We start from the raw sequence: 18,455 nt of genomic DNA, 5'->3' as shown, positions 1-18,455 counted from the left end.
GACAAGCAAAACCAAGAGAGAAGGAAGGAAGGATTATAGATCAGTTGTACCGCAGCACCCTCCAATGTGTGAGGTGTACACATGGGACAGCCTCTGGTCCAAAGAGCTTACAAACTAAATATAAGACAAAATACCATTCAGACAATGTCTAAGCAAAACATCAAAGGCAAGTATATTGTGTGAGTGTTCAGACATTCACGTGTGTGTGTTTTTAAAGGAACAGAATTTTTGTAACAAAAGTGTAATATTGGCTTTTTTGTGTTGCCTAGGCTTTCCTGAACCACTCTCAATCTTAACACTTTTTAACAAGGTATTTTATTTACAAACCTAGATGAGATTCTATTTGCCTTTGGGGGTGTTGTGTCCATCATTTATTTTTGTAAGCTGCAGTGACTGCTTTACACTAGATTGGCAAAAGAAAGTAACTAATGAGCAGCTCAGTGACTCATTCTTCATTCAGAAAGACATTAACATTCAGGAAATCGGTACATTAATGTGAAAAGAGACATTTCTATCCATAAGCCCTGTATTTGTATGTTTGTTCATTATGAAATCAACAGCTTGATTGGGCATGATTTCACAAGCAGATTTATTAAATGTATAATGAACATAAGTATTTGAAAATGTTCACCACCTTCAAAACATAGGGTATGTTCAAGAGTTGAGTTTTATCACTATATATTCCAGGGGTCGGCAACCTTTGGCAGGCGGCCCATTACGGTATTCCGCTGGCGGGCAGCGAGACATTTTGTTTATGTTGACTATCTGCAGTGGCCGTGGTTTGCCGTTTCCAGCCTATGGGAGTTGCAGGAAGCTTCCTGCAGCTCCCATTGGCCAGGAATGGTGAACTGCAGCCACTGTGAGCTGCGAGGGTCCGTGCCTGCGGATGGTCAACATAAACAAACTATCTCGCTGCCTGCCAGTGGATTACCTTGATGGGGCACATGCCGAAGGTTGCCGACCCCTGAAATATCCTATACATCTTACATTGAAAAGTCTAGTGGAACAAATTTCTTACAGATATGTCCTTTTATACACTATCATGTATCAGCAATGTTTTCTCTCAGTTCTTAGCTCAAGTTTTTAATTCTCCTCATAAATTAAGAAAAAAAGACCATTTAAACAATACCAACAGAGTGGCTACACATTAATCATGTTCAAATGAAGACTATAGCACTAAATGTATAGAAATTAAAATAGCTATTTTCTTATTTTGATCTGCCAACATACAGTTATGGCATTTACATTAATAATACAACAGATCAATTTTACATTTTAAGAATCGTACAAAGATGGAACAATAAAAGGCAAAACTTTGTAAAAGGCTAAGGCCACTGTGGCTAACTCTGTGTTAGTAGAGTCAATACAGCAGTCACTTTCAATTTCCTAGGTGTCTTGAGGTTAGAAGTTGATTTGACTAAGGCAAATATAATTTCTCTCTTGTCCAGAATGACTGAACATCTAGGTTTCAAGACCATTTCCTTCAAACGGATTGTTCAGGTAACATTACTTCAGAGCCAAGTGACTCACAGCTTCAGAGACCTCAGTGCTGATCTGTGCTGAGATGCTGGGTGGTTTGATATTCAGATAAATGTCATACTGTTGGTCCATGCCAAGATAACTGTCACTCATGAGATACAATGTGTAGATATACCTAAAATATCATAGCAACAGCATCAGTTTCTTTTTCAAAGAAGTCAACATTTAATTTTAAACATTTGGATAATTTTAAGTCAAAGCTCATCTTACTTTCCAGGAGTTTCCGGAGTATAAAAAGCAACCGAGACAGCATTTCGATATCTGACATATCCAACTCTTTTCAGGGCAATGAGTTCTTTTTTATCCACTTCCCCCAATATTAAAAACCACCCTTCGTCTTTGGCTTTGGGGAATCGAGGAGCAACTGCTTTACTGTCTTGCCTTCCCTGTTAGGCAGAAAATACAAGTTAATGCAACTGGGAATCTCCAAACCAAACCATCATTTGTCTTTGTATGGTAACCACACCATAAAGGACAAGATGATAAGTTCGCACAGAGAACTAGAACTGAAGCAGAACTAGAACACTTTTATCAGTTTTCTAGACAAAGCCTTTTGAAAAAAATGTGAGCTACAGGAACATACACAACAGAAAACAAAATATTATTCCAAATATTATTGCATAGGTTTCTCTATTTTCTAATCAAATCAAATTACGAATGAAAAATCTGCTCCTTTTGATAATTTAATCTAAAACACAGTGAACGCTATTTTCTGAAGAATGGCTAATTGTATTCCTAGCATCGGTAAATAATATCAATCAACATTGTTCCAGATTAATATAAAGACAATGACAGTACTTGCAGTCTTTATTTTAGGTTGATGTAGCAAAACGGAAGATTATTTCAGTGATTCTTTAAGACAGCGACTTTATTGCTGAAAGTTGAATGTACTAATAATGATGCACACTCAATCAGCATTCATTTAGTGTATTGTAGATGGAAAGGTTTTACTAAAGGTCCACGGGGGGGGAAGAAAAAGCACTAACAGAGCAATGAAGCTTCAAACAAAGACTGATCATGCTGCCATTGCAGTCAGGGCTTTTTTTTTTCTTTTTTTTTTTTTTTAAGTAATTCTTGCATGAATGAAAGTTAACTTCTAATACTATTATAAACCCAACCCTGATGTTAAAATATATGCCTCTGTTAATCTTCTTTTACACTTAAAGTGACAAGAACAAAGTTGTCTCAAATTTTCCTAAAGGAAAACTCAAGAACTATTTTGCTCATATACTATGAACAATAATTTTGCTAATCATTTTATTTTACAACTGCATTATTCCCCCTGCCCCAAAATAATTAGCAAAAGAAAACTAGAGTGAAATCCTGGCCCCATTTAAGTCAATGGGAGTTTTGCCATTGACTTCAATGGGGCTAGAATTTCACCCCTGGTGTCCAACTATTTAGCATTTACTTAAAAAATGTCTTGAGAGTCTGAAGGTTCAGGCTCTCCTAGATGTTGAACTCACTGATGGTACATGGATGGATGCAGATATTCTACAACTGCAAAGCGAATCATGATGGAAGGGCTACAGCACCACTTAATCTTCTGCTCTGCTTTTGGGTATGAGATTTAAAGCCAAAAGAAAATGGCTTGTATTTTCAAAAGTGCTGAATGATTTTGGTACCTCAATTTCTGTGTGTCAAACTTCAGATTAGTTCAAAGGACCTGATTTTCAAAGAGTGCAGAACACTTTAGTAAATGTAGAGTAAGTGAGTAAAAAGGAAGAGGCAAAGCCTAATGAAGTTTAGTGACATCATTGTATGTTTGTTATGGAGAGAGGAAGCTCACAAGGAGAATCCAAAGTAGGGACTAAAATGGAAAGCAAGTTAATTTTTTATTAAGCACATTACAGAAAAATAGTGAAATACTTAGCAAAGGATCATAATGCTTTAAAAACAAAACTAAACACAGTTATTATGACCCTAGGAAATCAAGTTACTAATCCAAATGTCAGAAAAATGTAGAAAATATTGATTCATTTAGGATTTTCAACCAATTAACGAGGTAAAACCAAACAAATAAAATATTCCATATATTCGAGCCATTATCCTACAGTTCTGGAAAAATTACCAGCCTCACTACTAACATTTCCTGTCTTTGAGACAGGCTGCCAAAGAACCTAACACAGAACTAATGATTTATATGAAAGCGTTAATAGTCCAACAGAAACTTACTGTATGGTACATTATACTTCCAGTAACTGAGTGGCTGAATATCAGAAGCTGGTGCATTACAGAATGAAAATTATGAATACTCTACCTTGTGATGCCTCATCTGGACTCTCTGCAAATTTATCTGGAGGACATATTCTTGATCAGCATGTAACTTGATCCACTTTTTGTCATCTCGCGCATCTGTTGCCAAAGTAGGGATAGGCAGCTCATCCTGCTCCTGAGATGACTCATCCCAACATCCTTTGATGCTCAAACTAACATCTATAACTGGCAAATGGGACAAGAAATTCCAAGCCTGTGGAATAACAGATCATGAACAAAATGACGAAGTTCAGTTTCAGCTACAACACAAACCTCTAAACTGCATTCTGCTGTCATAACCGTAAAAATGTCATGGTGTATACTAGCAAAGAATCCTGTGGCACCTTATAGACTAACAGACGTTTTGGAGCATGAGCTTTCGTGGGTGAATACCCACTTCTTCAGATGCATGTGGTGGAAATATCCAGGGGCAGGTATATATATGCTAGCAAGCTGTCATAAACAGATAGCTAAGGGTTAATGTTCTTACACCTGGAAAGAAGTTCCTGAAACACCTGACCAGAGGACCAATCAGGAAACCAGACTTTTTTCAGATCTGGGTGGAGGGAAGTTTTGGGTGTGAGTCCTTTGTCTTGAATCTATCTCTCTCGGCTATGAGAGGATTTCTGTTTCCTGCTTTCTAATCTTCTGTTTACAAGTTGTGAGTACAAATATAGTAAGACAGTAATGTTTCTATTGTTTTCTTTGTATTTACATGGATATAGTTGCTGGAGTGCTTTGAATTGTATTCTTTTTGAATAAGGCTGTTTATTCATATTTCTTTTAAGCAATTGACCCTGTATTTGTCACCTTAATACAGAGAGACCATTTGTATGTATTTTTCTTTCTTTTTATATAAAGCTTTCTTTTTAAGACCTGTTGGAGTTTTTCTTTAGTGAGGAATTCCAGGGAATTGAGTCTCCAGCTCACCAGGTAATTGGTGGGAGGAAGAAGTCAGGGGGAGATCTGTGTGTGTTAGATTTACTAGCCTGACTTTGCATTCCCTCTGGGTGAAGAGGGAAGGGTTTTTGTTTCCAGGACTGGAATTAGAGAGGGTGGACTCCCTCTGCTTAGATTCACAGAGGTTGCTTCTGTGTATCTCTCCAGGAGCACCTGGAGGGGGGAAGGGAAAAGGTTTATTTCCCTTTGTTGTGAGACTCAAGGGATTTGGGTCTTGGGGTCCCCAGGGAAGGTTTTGGGGGGACCAGAGTGCCCCAAAACACTCTAATTTTTTTGGGTGGTGGCAGCAGTACCAGGTCCAAGCTAGTAACTAAGCTTGGAGGTTTTCATGCTAACCCCCACATTTTGGACGCTAAGGTCCAAATCTGGGACTAGGTTATGACACAAGCAAGCTAGAGATAACGAGGTCAGTTCAATCAGGGAGGATGAGACCCTGTTCTAGTAGTTGAGGTGTGAAACCCAAGAGAGGAGAAACTGGTTCTGTAGTTGGCAAGCCATTCACAGTCGTTGTTCAATCCTGAGCTGATGGTGTCAAATTTGCAGATGAACTGAAGCTCAGCAGTTTCTCTTTGAAGTCTGGTCCTGAAGTTTTTTTGCTGCTCATCACCAGTAACTGCACACCGCACCATAATAACTCTAGCTCAGGAACCAATCCATGCAACTAACCTCGATGCCAACTCTGCCCACATATCTACACCAGCAACACCACCACAGGACCTAACCAGATCAGCCACACCATCACTGGTTCATTCACCTGCACATCCACCAATGTAATATACGTCATCATATGCCAGCAATGCCCCTCTGCTATGTACATCGGCCAAACTGGACAGTCTCTACAGAAAAGGATAAACGGACACAAATCAGACATTAGGAATGGCAATATACAAAAACCTGTAGGAGAGCACTTCAACCTCCCTGGCCACACTATAGCAGACCTTAAGGTGGCCATCCTGCAGCAAAAAAACTTCAGGACCAGACTTCAAAGAGAAACTGCTGAGCTTCAGTTCATCTGCAAATTTGACACCATCAGCTCAGGATTGAACAAGGACTGTGAATGGCTTGCCAACTACAGAACCAGTTTCTCCTCTCTTGGTTTTCACACCTCAACTACTAGAACAGGGCCTCATCCTCCCTGACTGAACTGACCTCGTTATCTCTAGCTTGCTTGCTAGCATATATATACCTGCCCCTGGATATTTCCACCACATGCATCTGAAGAAGTGGGTATTCACCCACGAAAGCTCATGCTCCAAAACGTCTGTTAGTCTATAAGGTGCCACAGGATTCTTTGCTGCTTTTACAGATCCAGACTAACATGGCTACCCCTCTGATACTTGATGGTGTATACTACACATTCATGTACACTTTGAACTTATTACGTTATTAATAAGTCTGATGTATTTTAAATGATATAACTCAAGATCATTCCAGAAAATGCTTTCTTCCTCAAGTGTACTATACATGCTTCACCAAGATTATGGTATTTCTGAACAAAAGGAAAAATCCTTACTACTCCGGATTAAACTATTTTTTTCTTATAAGCCACTAAAAATTAGTATAATTAAGGTCTGAATTAAACTTCCTCAACATAATCCAAAACGAGTGAATCCATGCAGTGCTAATTAGTGACAGGCTAACCTCAGAGAGTTCAGAGGATCAGTTCAAATAATTATTCAAAAGTTCAAATGCTTATTCAGAGTTAGTCATACTTAAGGTTTTCTTGCATCCATCCCCAAGAAGCTTTCTTGTCCTTACAGTCCTCCTAAAGACACTCAAGTCTTCCTCTTATCACTTCATGAATCTGCAACAGTCTCTCAGTTTTCTCTCCCCAGCATCCCGCTACTTTGAACTGGTACTAGGGACATGCAAACTGTGTGGGTGAAGGAAGTGCTCCTTCAGCCCCACATGTGATGGCTTTCTGCTTTATTTTTTATTTGTAGACACATTTTAGACCTACTGAGCTAGACCCTCAGCTAGGGTAAATCATCATAGCTCCATTGTCGTCAGTGAAGATATGCTGACACTTACTAACCAAGCATCCTACCATTTAATTACACATGAAGTCTCATTTGCATGTTAAAACTACTGTGTTCAAGGACCTCATTACAATATGGTTAAAAAGGTTTCCAGCTCAATCCAAACAATTCTGTAGAAATCTTGTTTTAACTGTGTTACTGCTTGGAACTTTGCAGAGCTGTATTATGGTTCAGGAACAAAGGTTGATCCTGCATATACCGTGTGACTTGACCACGTTTTTGATTTTGTCAGAGGTTACTGTATGGTAATCTAAGTTCCATACCTTTACTGTGCAGACAGTAGCATATTGTAACAAAATAGCACTGAGTGAAAAACTGAACTAACGCCAACGTAGATTTAGTACACTCAATCTCCAGGCCTAAAGACCAATTTTTCTTTCTGAAGTTATGACCTGTGGTACGGTTTTGAAAATTCTCTGTTCTAGACAAGATTAGCTCCTAGATCATTGAGATAATTGTCAACTGTAGCATGCCATCTGTGTCAGTCATGTGATGTGAAGAGATTCAAATAATGCTCAAGAAAAATACCAAGTGGTGGTTGCTAAAAAGGGGGGACAGGGCCATAAAAAAATAAATTCCAGACTGAAGGTAGCTAATACTAGGTTGTGGAGTAGATACTTTTGATATGAATTGAGAAATCACTTGCTTTTCTATCTCTCTCATCTGGTGTTAACAAGGCAACTCTTCTTTTTGTCTGGTGGAGTATCATTTTTCATTAGAAAAAATATTTTTGGCATTAGCTAACATTCAGATCTATTCTGTACAGCTAATAGGTCCCATTTTCAAAAGTGTCTAAGTGAAATAGAAGTCCAATTTTCAAAAGAGATTTAGGCACTTAGGACTTTCAATGAGACTCAGGATCCTAAGTGCATAAATCACTTTTCAAAATGGAACTTAGGCTCCTAAGTCACTCATATGCTTTTGAAAATTTTACTTTGTTTTTTGCTATGCAAAATTACACACACTTTTACACATATATTATATATACATATGACAAACATGTATATTTGTGTGTGTATATATGCACATGTACAATACCTGCACCCACTAACACATGCACTTACCCCATATATGACAGTGATAACCACATAAAAAATTGTACTGTAATTTTTCATGAACCTTTGATGTCATCACTGGCACTTTTACCAATAATCCTTATCTCCAGGATTTATTCTAGCATTTCAAATCCAGCTTCAAGAGCTGCCATTTAAAAATTATCAATCTTCTTCTTTTTCCCAAGATGTAGAGTTTTCTTCCTCTTCCCTTCCCCCCAAAATTTCACTCATCTAAAGCTCAGGCTGGTCACTATTTGGTTCTGCATTAATGGCAGGTTTCAGTGCTATTATGAACTCAGAATCCATCCTGGCCAGAAGCAAGAGCTTTGTACCACTGGAAAGGGAATATTCTAGGCTTCCACATGGTACACTTATCATTTGCTTTGAACCCTGGATGGTTCCAAGATATCAAACTTTAAATTTGTCATATTTTTATGTTTAGAAAATGAATTTTTGGTCTTTTTAAGAAGTGTTGTACAATTAGTATTTTTTCTTTTCCTTTGACCCCTGTGCATAACTAAGACACTTGACTTTACAGATGGAGTGCCAAAAATTATCCCAATAGAATTAAGAAACCCCAAAAATCACTAAACCGTTTCTGAAATAGTTGTTCTGTGAAAGACGTGTTGTATGTAAAGAATACATAATGATACAGGATAAAGGTTTTATCAGCCAATATTTGAGATGGCCTGCATGATTCGGTCACACTTCTATCATACATGAGTTATGTGGCCATCCCAAACTCATGTGACTGAAACTTTTCCTTTACACTGTAACACATCATATATCCCCTCTCTATACGTATCTATATTTACATCTCCTTCCCCACACACTCGGTATGTACACATCACATACACAAGTTATTTTTGAAGAAACTGCTAAGACATTTCAATACCAGCCAAACATATTTATCTGAGGATTAATCTTCATCTATTGAATCAGATGAGAACACTGCCATGCATACAATTATTTAATTAGCAGCTAAATCCTCTGCCAGTCAGCAGCCGTTCCAGGCATACTGATGGGGCAGTAGATGCAAATCTCACAGTAGTACTGCTTTTTCTCATTACTACTGCAATTAGCACTTAAATTGATGCTTTAAACATACTAATTTCTGGAATAATTCAGGATTTGTATGTTACCTGGGATCGCCTCACTGCAGAGACGACACCAGATTGCTACGCAAATTGAAGCACTTTTGAGCCAAATAACCATCATCATATCAGACAGAGCCAATTTGCATTTGCTTTTAAAGATAACAGAATGGCAATTTATGCAAATAAATTAAGTAAGTTTACTTCTGAGTTCTCCCTGAATTAATTATAACAATGTTCTATTTTTTCATCACATCTGAAACTTGGACTGAAATCAATGTGTATTATGTTAGAAATCTGTTGTTGTTAAAAGAGGCCTTGTTTTGATTTAAATAACTTTCTTTTATTCAAAATTTTGATGGTAATTTAGTTAGAAATGCAGATGTCTGTTATGGACATTTAAATACTTTCCTTTTTGTTTGCATGCCAGTGTTAGATTTAACAGAATCTGAACAGTCAAGTTCAGTATTTCACTTTCAATTATAAAGATTTTTTAAAAAATCCACAACACACATTTTTGATGTTTTCTTCCTTTATGTGTGTATTTGCAATCAATACACTCATGTGATGAATACTATGGTATGCTGCTATGCTTTAGACTGGAAACAGCTTAAAGCAATAGTATCTTAAATACTTTGAGACTAAAGTTTTTTCTCTCTGAGAAGAGGGGAAAACATATATGCTTTTCCTCTTCCAAACAGAAACTGAACATTGGATCTTCTAGCAACTATATTCCCAAAAAATATTCTGTTTGAAAGAATATTCCAGGAACCAGCTACAATGATATTTGTAATGCATGTATTCTTACTGCATAGCTGCCTACAAAAAAGGTGGGTAACTATCAGCAGATTGAATGTTCTAGGGAAAGACCTCCAACAGGCCAAGGAGCAGCATTAACATCAGCTATGAACCATATTGGTGTTGCTGGATAACAGGAAGGGGGCAAAATAACTAGAAAAGAAGGGGGATGGGTAGGTGGAAAGAAACCCTTGTAAAATGAGGTCTTTCTTTAAATTAGAGTACCAATGTGTTGCAGTTTATATGCATTTTTGGAAAGAAAATAATGTGATATTTGCTTCTCCCATCAACTTTTCCTTCCCAATCACATTTACAATGAACTCTGAAATCATTCTAGAAAGCATTACCTGTGTAATGTGTACAGCTTGCAAGTCACGGTCTACAATGGAAGCAAAAATGTTTTCTTTTCCTTCAGAGACAGCGATCAATTCAGGAAGACACTCAATAGGTCCTTGGTAACCTCCATGGTAAACTCCACACAAGCCCTTCCTTTTTTCTTGGTTCCACTTCCTGATAAAGACAACAAAACATATTTCCAGTGTGGAATGAACAAATTATTATACAGAGAGAGATTTGCAAAGGGTGGTTAGAAGAAAGAAAGACAGAAATTACATAGACGTGCTTGACCCTCTTTGCTCAGATTATTGTCTTGAAAGTTTGCATGATGAGAATGAAGCATCTTTCTTCTTAATCAATTATAAATACTAGAATCTGAAAGTTTGATTAAGACTGTCGGAACTGCCACTGGACACAGTATTTAAAAATGGCATCAATTGTGACACCAATTGTGTGGTAGCCCAGGGTCAAAGATCATTAAACAGTTACCATTCTTCTTTAATAAACAGAAAAGAGATATTCACTGTTCAATAAAATCTTTAACATTAATAATTTTCAGTTTACAATTTACACTTTATATATAGGAAAACCCCAATCTGAGTAAAACAGGAGCAGTAGTCTTATCAGTATGATAAGCAGCCTCAATTGATACAGAAGACTCAAATTCTCATTCGTATAGTTATTTAGAAAGTATTTTCTACAAAGGAAATTCTTTGGAGATACTGAATATTTGTTTTCTTTACTTTGATATTAAGACTCAACACTGACCTCTGATACTAAATACCAGTAATTTATTTTTGCATTGTGTTAATTATTACATTACCTGTGCAGTACATCAGTTTGATGTACAGTACTGCATGGAAAAGTTGAGATAGGCCATGTATGGGTATACTTTTACGGTGGACCAAAGTAAAGATGCAATATATAAACAGAGTTAGATTTGGTGGAACTGGGAATCCTTCAAAAAAAATCATCCTTTGTTTCACTGTCTTAAATCACCCTCCTTTAAAATACAATCCAGGGTTGCCTGAACTATTTAATGAACTCTGCAGAGGTGGGTGAACTTATAAATAATTAAAACAAACAAACAAAAAGAAACAAGTTGTTGGGAGAGAAATAGCAGGAGTGGGATGGGCTTAGCTTCTGCTATATTATTAACATTCCAGGACACAATGACAATCAATATGAGAAAATGAAGAGTCGGAAAGAACTATAAACATTTTGAATAATTACATACCTAAAAAGGTGAAGATGGTGTTGTTCTACATTGGGCAAAGTAAGCAGGGAAGAGTCATGTTTCCATCGGCCTTGGATAATCATCTGCACCAGACTGGTTATATTCAGAGCAGTCACTAACCAACCCTGGTTTGCTGCAACATCCAGCATTGCCTAAACAAACAAGACATTAAATACAGGAATACAGTTGCAACTACCTCTTCTTTCGTGTTCTAGATACAAACTAATGACGTTTCTTTAATGTTAAATGTACAGGGACTTACTGCACATAAAATTTGACTGTGAGTCTAACTCACCTCCTATTGAAGTCAATGGAAGTCTTTCTATTGACTTTAATGAGAGTTGGATTAGGTGCTAAATCATCACTAAAATGTATCCCAAAATGTAACAGCAGTGCTCCATTTCCAAGTTTGCCTTTAAAAACACATCACTGGTTTGGGGCACTAGGGCAGCCTTGAATGCGACTTAGAGTACAGTCCAAGCATTGTCTGTAAGGTACACATCTAAGGATTTGCTTCAAAGGGATGAAAAGTTACAGCTAAATTCAATATTGTTTTTGAAAGTTTCTGTAAAAGAAAGAGTTTGTACACTTGCAGAATTACTGAAAACACTTCTAATTCAAATAAATTAAATGAATATTAGAAGTTTGTCCCCAAAATGAGTATTTAATGATAGTTCATTGCATTAGCTACTAGTATTAGTTCCATTTCATGGATGACGAAAATGAAGGCCAGAGGTAAAATGACTTGCTAAAAGTCAGTGTCAGAACTGGGATTTAAGCTCAGAAGATTCCTGACTCCTAACCACCTCTTCATTCAGACAACATTGCCTCTCAATACTATAAATGGGCCATTACTAATTTCCAGGCCCATTTCTAATTTTTATTTAGTTGATTTTTTAATAGAAACTGGAAATCAAAATAGAATGTATGTGTAAGTAGCATGACTGAGGACCAATTCTGCAAAGATGGGTACTTGTGCTTAACTTTATGCACAGTGAGCAGTCCCACTCACGTCAGTGAAACTGCTCACAACACGTAAATTAAGCATATGTGTAAGTCTTTGTAACGGTGTGCCTAAGTTTTTTCTTGTTGGACCAAAAGAGTACCTGAGAACTCAAAAGAACACAGTCAAAATAGGACTGTTTAGTTTCAATATAACACTTATAGTGAATACAAATATTTAAATATGTAATACAGTTTCCACACTGTGCACAGTACATTACAACAATTATTAGAATTTACTGGGACATTTCAGTTGGTAATGGATTTTGCTAAAATACCTTTATTGGTTTGCAAACTGCAGAAACACTTAAAACAACAACAAAAAACAACAACAACATCATCAGATCCTTTGTGCTACTTTCATGTAAAGATGTATTTTCAAAAGCAACAATTAGGTAAGAAATTTGAAATTCCATTAAAAATTTGGAAAATTGTTTAAAAAAAGAGCAGGAATGTTCAGTAATCATTTTAATTTGGAATGTCTGCTAGTACTGGACAGTTCCCATACATTTTTTAAATTTAGATTCTTAGTTTTGATACTAGAATCCTGCAGGCTCCTTTTAAAGAACATGCCTCAGACATATTTGTGTTTTTTCAAGACAAATGACATTGTTTGATGCTTCCTCAAGAGTGTACTTACTTGCAATACTTCTAGCTCATTTTACAGCCCACTAGTGGAATAATGAGGAGCTGTGTATATTAGCCTGTACATTTAATCAAATGTTTTACAGACAAACAAAAGGCAGCATTTACTTAAGGCAAACTAAACAGTGAAATCTTCTTTAAACAAAGGAGTTATTTACACTTGCTGAGCTATTTCAATTAAATTACTCTGATTCCGGAGAAATGCTGAGTTTAAAAACACACAAGTTGATTTCAGTCATGGTCAGACACACATCTTACATTAGTAGATTACATTGCAATTTCAACAGGTTTTATTCCAGACCAGGGTGATAGAATCACTGACATATATAAAAATATTTAAAATGTTGCCCTGAATGGCCTAGGTTTTGCCCCATTTCTCATGAAAGATGTGGGAATGTGTCCTGCAGTTAATCTTCTGCATGCTAGGAATCTTTTGGGGGAGTAAGTCTGAAATGTTTCCATTTGCCCTATAAATATACCCGTAAAGGCAAAGCTATCAACGTTGACACTGTTATGATCTTCTCATAAGAACCCCCAAGCTGATTTGCATATTTTTGCTATAGAAAGTCTGATGATGCTGGAAACCAAATTTGAAAGGATTAACCAGACAGCCTATGAGCCAGTGTGTTTGTTTACACACACATTTCTAGTCATATGGAAGGAGGAAATACCGTCAGTATTTATCAAGGAGAAGACTGACATTTCAAAAATCAACTTACTGGTAAATTAATAATTTTCCTGCTTGCAGATTGTACAAAGTATGTCTTAGCCTGTAACTCTCACTTATCAAAGGGTAGCTACATCAAACGCTCTCCCCAGACAGTCATACCTCTAATGGCCACTTCACTTTTCCCACTCTTCTTTCTTCCTTTCCTTCTCTCTTTTCTTCTTGTTGCTACTCTTACTTAATCTTTACCTATGCACTTGTCTCACCCCCCAATTCGCAATAGCTAACGTACATGGGCAACAAAGTGATACCTAATTAGCTTGTCTATTGTGTTAACAGACCCCAATGGCGGAACAGGTGTATTTGAGGACCTGTCAGTTCTCTGTGGCTGTGAAGGCAAATGAGGGCTGCAGCAAGACGGAGACCTCTGGTTTCTCAGACTTCCCTTCTACTGGGTCCAGACCTCCTTCCTGCTAAGTTTCCTAAGGCTGCTGCAGGTGCACTGGCTCACCCACATTAAAAGATTTCATATGTAGGCCTCTGCCAAGGGTGTTAACATCTCACACTAAAAGTCCTGTGGTGATAGGGCCAGGAGTAGCAATCTCTGGGAGTCCATAGTCACAAATCTGCATGCAGGCGGTGGCTGTGTGTTGGTCGTCTTGCACTTGGACTTGTGAGACAGATGTGCAAATTCGCAGGTCTTTAACATGTGGTGTTCTCATTCTAAAACTAAGGTAATCAGGACTATTATTACCAATCTTGAGTATGTTGATGACTGTGCCACCCTCATGCACACTGAGGCTGACTTGCAATCCACGCTAGATCTTTTATCAGGTGCCTATCATTCACTTAACATTGGGAAGACCAGCCTGCCCCAGCACAAGCTGCACCCCTTTACCCCCAAATTGTCATCGGTGGTGAACCCCTGGAAAATGTTGGGTATTTCCCTTAACTTGGTAGCCACCTCTCCCAGACAGCCAATCTTGATGTGGAGATTGAACATAGGATCCGTTGTGCCAGTGCATCCTTCGGAAAGTTGCTTTACTGTTGTGAATTTATTGACAGATCTGCAGATTGAAATGAAGATCCTGGTCTTCAATGCAGTAATCATCCTCACTCTTCTTTATGAGTGAGGGACACGGGTGACATACTAAAGCCATCTTAATTGTCTGGAATGATACTAACAGCGTTGCCTTATGAAGATTCTCCATATCAGATGGGCAGATTGTCACACCAATGCCAGAGTTCTCTCTGCAGCTAAACCATCAGTGTTGAGGCAAAGATTATGAAACATCAGCTTCACTGGGCTCGTCATTGTGTGTGGATGGCTGATACTCATTTTCCGAAGCAAGTTCTCTTTTATCAACTTAGTCATGGTAAGAGGACCCATTGGAGACAGAGGCTTTAGCAAAGCTTTTGATACTGTCTCCCGCAGTCTTCTTGCCAGCAAGTTAAAGTAGTATGAGCTGGATGAATGAACTATAACATGGATAGAAAGTTGGCTAGATCATCTGGCTCAACGGGTAGTGATCATTGGCTCCATGTCTAGTTGGCAGCTGGTTTCAAGCGGAGTGCCCTAAGGGTTGGTCCTGGGGCCGGTTTTGTTCAATATCTTCATTAATGATCTGGAGGATGGCATGGACTGCACTCTCAGCAAGTTTCCAGATGACACTAAACTGGGAGGAGTGGTAGATACACTGGAGAGTAGGGATAGGATACAGAGTGACCTAGACAAATTAAGAGAATTGGGCCAAAAGAAACCTGATGAGGTTCAACAAAGACAAGTGCAGAGTCCTGCACTTAGGATGGAAAAATCCTATTCACTCTTACAGACTAGGGACCAAATGGCTAGGAAGCAGTTCTGCAGAAAAGGACCTAGGGGTTACAGTGGATGAGAAGATGGATATGAGTCAACAATGTGCCCTTGTTGCCAAGAAGGCTAACGGCATTTTGGGCTATATAAGTAGGGGCATTGCCAGCAGATCGAGGGATGTGATCATTCCCCTCTATTTAACATTGGTGAGGCCTCATCTGGAGTACTGTGTCCAGTTTTGGGCCCCACACAACAAGAAGGATGTGGAAAAATTGGAAAGAGTCCAGTGGAGGGCAACAAAAATGATTAGGGGGCTGGAGCACATGACTGATGAGGAGAGGCTGAGGGAACTGGGATTGTTTAGTCTGCAGAACAGAAGAATGAGGAGGGATTTGATAGCTGCTTTCAACTACCTGAAAGGGGGTTCCAAAGAGGATGGATCTAGACTGTTCTCAGTGGTACCCGATGACAGAACAAGGAGTAATGGTCTCAAGTTGCAGTGGGGGAGGTTTAGGTTGGATATTAGGAAAAACTTTTTCACTAGAAGGGTGGTGAAGCACTGGAATGGGTTACCAGAGAGGTGGTGGAATTCCCTTCCTTAGAGGTTTTTAAGGTCAGGCTTGACAAAGCCCTGTCTGGGATGATTTAGTTGGGAATTGGTCCTGCTTTGAGCAGGGGGTTGGACTAGATGACCTCCTGCGGTCCCTTCCAACCCTGATATCACTGGTCTACAATTTTTGAGAAGTCTGCTTCAGAGATAAAATGTGATATTTATTATGTATTTTGATGTGCTGAATTCAAATATGGCAATTAAAACAACTGATTGGCTACTGTTTCTAAGATATTTAAGTTTTTACATTTTATGTCTATGTATATTGTGTAGATAGTAGAGTTTTAATCATAAATTGTAAACCTAGGTCTTTTCATGTGTTTATGGTTGCTTTACATGATAATATTTCACCTGTCCTGTTTATGTAACACTTTAAAAATCAGCAAAAGGGTTATATAAATAAAATTTATTATGAAACAAAAGGCAAAAAACTATTATGTACATAGTTTAGTCCTATTCAGCGTCTACTCGGGGCTTCTTGGCTTGTCTCTTGTATTCATTAAATGGAGCATCTCTTATCACTGTCCAGCAATAGTCTGCAAGCATTGATGGGCTCCATTTGCCCTGATAGCCTGCCAGGAGATTCCACTGCTGTAGTCTGGAGCCCAACAGCTCGGCCTTACTCTTGAGTAGTTCCAAATCCCTGACAAGGTCATTCAGTTCACCTTGTGTTAGGAGGTGTGGTTCAGAGGAGGAGGATGGGAGAAAATGTGGGTCCTGTGACAACGGTTCAGGACCAGAAGTTTCATCCTCTTCCTCTTCCTTGTCTGACTCAAGTGAGAATGATTCTGGTGCATCAGGAACTGGCAGCCCTTCTCCGTGGGGTACTGGGCATAAAGCTGATGGAATGTTTGGATAATGCACAGTCCACTTTTTCTTCTTTGACACACCTTTCCCAACTGGAGGCACCATGCAGAAGTAACAATTGCTGGTATGATCTGTTGGCTCTCTCCAAATCATTGGCACTGCAAAAGGCATAGATTTCCTTTTCCTGTTCAACCACTGGCGAAGATTTGTTGCACAAGTGTTGCAGCATACATACGTGTGTGTCCTGATCTCCAATTTTGCAGCCAAAAGAAAGGTGATAGGTTTTCTTAACCATAGTGGTTATACTGCGCTTTTGTGATGCAAAAGTCACTTCACCACAAACACAGCAGAAGTTATCTGCACTGTTCACACAAGTACAAGGCATCTCTGCTCACTTTGGCTAAACAGAAATGTGTCCCTTTGCAAAATCAAACACTGGCAAATAAGAGAGCACGACACTGTATGATTTCTAGAGCTGATATAGGGCAATTGGTTCAGCAGAGTGATGTAAGCTTCATTATGATTGCATCATCCATGACTTCTAGGAATAACAGGATGCAATTCATATCATGTATGATGCAATACCAGCTTCAGATTGCATCATTCATTGTTTTGCCTAAAAAGCAAGTACTGTCCAAACCCAGTCATAGATTTATTCATAGATCCAGTCAAAGATGTATTTTAGTCATTTCTGGTTTAAATTGAGATCCCTTCCCTTTATAACTCACTTATCCTTCGCCATTCCCAAGTCAAGGGTCGTATATACTGACCCAATAGCATATCTTGAAAACTAGCGCCAATCAACAATTTTAAGCATCATTTTCGTTCTCAGTGACCCAGAATTAGTAAAGTTGGACTACATTTATTTCAGAAGCATTTTGGCTGTAGAGCAATGTATTCTATGAAACACCAAAAGGACACCCTGAAAATATATCTTAAGAAGAGAGGCACTGACCTCACGAATTGGGAAGAGCTGGCTGGCAATAGACTGCAGTGGCATTGCATCATACATCAAGCCTCAGTCCATTTTGAAGATAATCGTCTCGCTCAAGATACTGAGAAATGGCAGAGGGAAAAGGAAAACATACAGCATCCTAGCCAGCAGCTGTGCTCTCTCTAAGCAACCATCTGTCACATATGTGGAAAAACCTATACAGCACAGATTGGACTCCTCAGCCATCTTAAGTCTCATCAATGACTTTTCCCTATGGCAGACATCATGCTCGTATCGAAGGATAGCCACCAACTGTGTGAATAGCAGTTATTCTTTTGCTTATATGAGCATGACTTTCTTTATGCTTCCAATATGTTGAGTTGGTTTTCTTTTTGTAATCTACTTTTGTTGACAATTGTAAACATTTGTTTTTACCTAAAATAAAGCACATTTTTGTTGAGGGTTGGGGAACGGGGCAGATGGGTAAAGAGAGAAAGAGTTCATAGAATGAACTGGAGTTCATAGAATGAACTGAAAGATCCTTTTTTTTAAGAAGATCTCTGTCATAAACAGATAAGTAAGAGTTAATAGAACAGAAGTACTTCATGTCTCTTTTGCCTGTAAAAGGTTAAGATCTGTGAGCCTGGCTGTCACCTGACCAGA

At 38.4% G+C, this 18,455-nt stretch overlaps 1 protein-coding gene across 4 annotated transcripts in view; it reads right to left on the bottom strand.

Annotated features, from left to right (window-relative positions):
• Positions 1-570: 570 nt before the first annotated feature.
• Positions 571-18,455, bottom strand: part of ASCC3 (activating signal cointegrator 1 complex subunit 3) — a 579,719-nt gene continuing 561,834 nt past the window's right edge. For all 4 annotated transcript variants that reach the window (XM_050949220.1, XM_050949219.1, XM_050949221.1 and 1 more), the window contains 5 exons: positions 11,315-11,466; positions 10,089-10,251; positions 3,800-4,009; positions 1,750-1,925; positions 571-1,654 (listed from right to left, as the gene is read on the bottom strand). In XM_050949220.1, coding sequence (XP_050805177.1) covers positions 1,507-1,654; positions 1,750-1,925; positions 3,800-4,009; positions 10,089-10,251; positions 11,315-11,466 — 849 coding nt within the window. In that variant the 3' untranslated portion in view covers positions 571-1,506. The remainder of the gene's footprint in view (positions 1,655-1,749; positions 1,926-3,799; positions 4,010-10,088; positions 10,252-11,314; positions 11,467-18,455) is intronic.

The sequence above is a fragment of the Gopherus flavomarginatus genome, chromosome 4 (genome assembly GCF_025201925.1).
Source record: "Gopherus flavomarginatus isolate rGopFla2 chromosome 4, rGopFla2.mat.asm, whole genome shotgun sequence".
Classification (NCBI taxonomy): Eukaryota; Metazoa; Chordata; order Testudines; family Testudinidae; genus Gopherus; species Gopherus flavomarginatus.
This window is presented reverse-complemented; position numbering and strand designations above follow the sequence as displayed.